Below are 1,549 nucleotides of genomic sequence, written 5' to 3'. Positions count from 1 at the left end.
AAAATAAAATTAACTTGACCTTCAAGGGGGGCGGGCCGCTAATATAATGGCAGGAGAAACACTGTAATAGATCAGATTAAATAAGAGAGATTGTTTCTATTCTACTCTTTATTCTTTTTCTATTCTATGTACTTATTTTATCTTTTAAAAATTATCCTCTAACACTAACGTTCTCAAATATTTTTCTATTCTTTCGACTTTTTTTTTTGTAAAAAAAGAAAAGAAAAGAGACCCTCTAAAACGAATGTTCTCTATTCTATCTACTTGTTTTCTTTTTATTTATTATAAAAAATAAATAAATAAAAACCTTGCTACGTGTACTGCGTTAGGCTACCCGAAACACTTACATTATTGTAAGTAATAATATTACTTATTAATAAAATAAGTATTAATAAGTGTGCTAAATGACTAAATGTAAATGTATTGCTCTTTTGTTGGTTCTGATTGCTTCTATTGTCCTCATTTGGATAAAAAGCGCCTGCTAAATGCCTAGATAATGTAAATGTTTCTAACCAAGCGGTTGAACGGTGAGATTCCCGAGCTCCATCGTCCTCTGTGCGATGCGTTCCCATTTGCCATCCGGATCTCTGATCCACTGCGCAGCCTCGCAGAAATACGACCCAGAATCCTCGGGTGCCAGAGCGCTCATCTTCAGTACGTACAGATCCCGGCCTCCGTCCCCTTTCCGCTTCTCCACAGCAATCTCTCCTTCCCCGTATCTCTTCCCGTAGGCGCCGCTGCGGCCCGGTGTCACGCGCAGCTCGCGGTCGATGCCAATGATCTCTCGGAGGTTGTGACCCTGAGACTCCGGGCCCCTGCTGCTGCGCACGCCGAATGTGACGGACACATGAGTGTGCTGATCCGATTGGACGGACGCGGCGCACGTCAGCTGAAGCTCCGTGCCTTCGATAACGGGTTGGCCGCTCAGAATGCGAGAGTGTGTAATGAGCAGCGTGTCGGGAATCACTGCAGAAATAAAGGACAAAATGCTTTCAATTCATATTTATATGTAAGAATATGTTTCATAAAAACCATTCCGAAAAATGTACTTTTTGCCCATTTTGATGACATGACTCAATAGGTTATGCAAAATATTAAACGGTAAAATCCCAAGAAAATGACATAATATGCATGATTAAAAAAACACATTATAGTTATTTTTTTATATATATATATATATATAGAGAGAGAGAGTAAATAATTTGTATTCATGTTGCTTTCATATGGTTTCAAAACTTTCATACCATTTTTATATATAACAATATATATTTTTTTACAATAAATAAGATTTTTTTTAAATTGCGCAAAGCCGACCTCATACATCAACCGCCCGAAGCTGCTTCCATTTACAACAGTGAGCGCAAGCTACATTAAAGTGATTATTACGTTTTGAATATGGATATTTTTCTTACAAAAACGCATTGATTCACTACAGGAGGCCTTTGTTCACCCCCTGGAGCCGTGTGAGACACTTTTTTTATGGATGGGCGCTTTTTATTTAACTTCTTTTGGACTGATGCACTGCAACACCCGCTGAGTGTCATTAAAC

The 1,549-nt window shown here is 38.6% G+C and overlaps 1 protein-coding gene across 3 annotated transcripts in view; it reads right to left on the bottom strand.

Moving 5' to 3' along the window:
- The window catches only part of LOC107758193 (immunoglobulin superfamily member 8-like), an 18,683-nt gene that overhangs the window by 9,625 nt on the left and 7,509 nt on the right, over nucleotides 1-1,549 (bottom strand). The window contains exon 4 of one of the 3 annotated variants that reach the window (XM_016575868.1): nucleotides 514-585. In XM_016575868.1, the coding sequence (XP_016431354.1) occupies nucleotides 514-585 (72 nt within the window). Of the gene's footprint in view, nucleotides 1-513; nucleotides 967-1,549 lie in introns of all 3 variants that reach the window. The other 2 variants (XM_016575866.1, XM_016575869.1) reach the window with 2 other exon arrangements.

Source organism: Sinocyclocheilus rhinocerous, unplaced genomic scaffold (genome assembly GCF_001515625.1).
Source record: "Sinocyclocheilus rhinocerous isolate Xijiao unplaced genomic scaffold, SAMN03320098_v1.1 scaffold203, whole genome shotgun sequence".
Lineage (NCBI taxonomy): Eukaryota > Metazoa > Chordata > Actinopteri > Cypriniformes > Cyprinidae > Sinocyclocheilus > Sinocyclocheilus rhinocerous.
This window is presented reverse-complemented; position numbering and strand designations above follow the sequence as displayed.